Here is a 1,762-nt window from a genome sequence, read left to right as displayed (position 1 = left end):
TATGTCAGATCCCTTTCCCTGATCTCTCTCCCTCCCCTCTCCTCCCCATAGACCAAATGATCAGACATTTTTATCTGGTCAATCTAACTATGGGAAGACAATTTCCATTCAGCCCATCAATTATCCTGCAGGCCTTAATAGTTGTAACAATTTCTTGTTGTTCAATCAACGTGGTGGAGGGCGTGATCGGCGTGAATTGGGGCAGGCAAACATCGCACAGGTTGATCCCATCGATGGTGGTCGATTTGTTATTACAAAACGACATTCGTCATTTGAAGGTCTTCAGCGTCAGCGACAACGTCCTAGAGGCCTTTGCCGGGGGAGACATTGCCATCACCGTGACATTGCCTAATGAAGCCCTTAAAGATGTTATGAGCGCTGAAGCAGCCGAACACTGGCTGGACCAAAGGATTCGTCGGCACCAGGTTAAGAACATCAACATAAGGTAATTGGTTGATACAACACACTAACACGCGCATGTTTGTGTGTGTGTTTATATAAATTAATATGCATATATATATATATATATATATATATATATATACTTTCTTAATCTTCATATTGATTCCCTTTAATTTTCTTCTTGAACTTTTGGATTCTTGACAGTTACGTACATGTTGGAAGCCAGCCATTCTCAACATTTTACCACACAGACACCTACAACAACGCTGTTGACACGTTGAAATTTATTCAAGAAGCCATCTACACAAGCGGGTACGAAAACGTCGTGGCAACAACTGCACATTTCACCGATGTCTTGAAGCCCGGCATAATGAAGCCATCGGAGGCCGATTTCCGCCCTGATTTGAAGGAAAAGATGGTGGAATTCGTGAGCGTTCTCAACTCCAGCAATGCTCCATTCGTGATGGACATATTTCCCATATATTTTGTTGCTGAACACAAATGGGACTTCGAGTTCTGCTTCCTCGACAACAAGTCGAATTTCTCAATCGAGGACAACGGGCACGTGTACACAAACGTGTTTGAATTCGTGTACGACTCGTTTGTTACCGCAATCACGAAAGCTGGAGCGCCTAACGTGAGGGTGATGGTGGGGCAAATCGGGTGGCCGACGGACGGATATCCAGGGGCCAACGTCACCAACGCTGAGAGGTTTTTCAGGGAATTCATTCCTTTTGTTAAAAGCACAAAAGGGACCCCATTGCGCCCTGGAATCTCCATCGACGTTTACATCCACTCCCTGGTGGATGAAAACCGGGGCAGGATCAACGTGGGGGCTTTCCAGCGCCATTGGGGTGTGTACCTGTCGAACGGGGAGCCCAAATACAAGATAGATTTCAGTGGAGCTCATCGGGACATTTATCCATCGACGGCCAAAGGCATCGTGTTCATGCCCAAGAGGTGGTGCGTGTTCAAAGGGGACAAGAGAAACTTGACCAAAGTTGAGAACCAGGTCCGTCGCGCCTGTGCCCAAGCAGACTGCACGAGCGTTTTCCCTGGGGGGTCGTGCAGTCAGCTGACGTTCGACCAGAATGTGTCGTACGCATTCAACAGGTACTTCCAGATGAAATCACAATACAGCACTAATGAAAGCACTTGTAATTTTGAGGACTTGGCCACCGTGGTGACTGAGGACCCCTCTGTAGGCACATGCAAATTCCCTGTGGAAATATTGGCGGCGGAGCGTGCGGAAACTGACGGGTTGATGAAGAGGGGTGGGGCGGGGGACAGGCTACAGGGATTTTTTGGATCAGCAATTGTTTTGCCTTTGCTTTCAATCATCTTGTTTAGAGTAATTTAG

The 1,762-nt window shown here is 47.0% G+C and overlaps 1 protein-coding gene across 1 annotated transcript; it reads left to right on the top strand.

The window, feature by feature from the left end:
- LOC105179026 (glucan endo-1,3-beta-glucosidase 5) lies at positions 1–1,762 on the top strand. The gene is made up of 2 exons (XM_011102609.3): positions 1–445; positions 607–1,762. Exons 1-2 carry the CDS (start codon positions 57–59, stop codon positions 1,760–1,762), a joined length of 1,545 nt encoding a protein of 514 aa, XP_011100911.1. The 5' UTR covers positions 1–56.

The sequence above is a fragment of the Sesamum indicum genome, linkage group LG13, assembly GCF_026168435.1.
Source record: "Sesamum indicum cultivar Baizhima isolate 11 linkage group LG13, ASM2616843v1, whole genome shotgun sequence".
In the NCBI taxonomy this organism is placed as follows: domain Eukaryota; kingdom Viridiplantae; phylum Streptophyta; class Magnoliopsida; order Lamiales; family Pedaliaceae; genus Sesamum; species Sesamum indicum.
Note: the sequence above shows the minus strand (reverse complement) of the source record. Positions and strands in the feature narration are given on the sequence as shown.

Bases quoted from the DNA above. Each gene is read 5' to 3' on its own strand.
- LOC105179026 (XM_011102609.3), top strand. From the start codon at position 57: ATGATCAGACATTTTTATCTGGTCAATCTAACTATGGGAAGACAATTT. The intron at 446-606 runs GTAATTGGTTGA...GATTCTTGACAG, and splicing joins GTTAAGAACATCAACATAAG to TTACGTACATGTTGGAAGCC.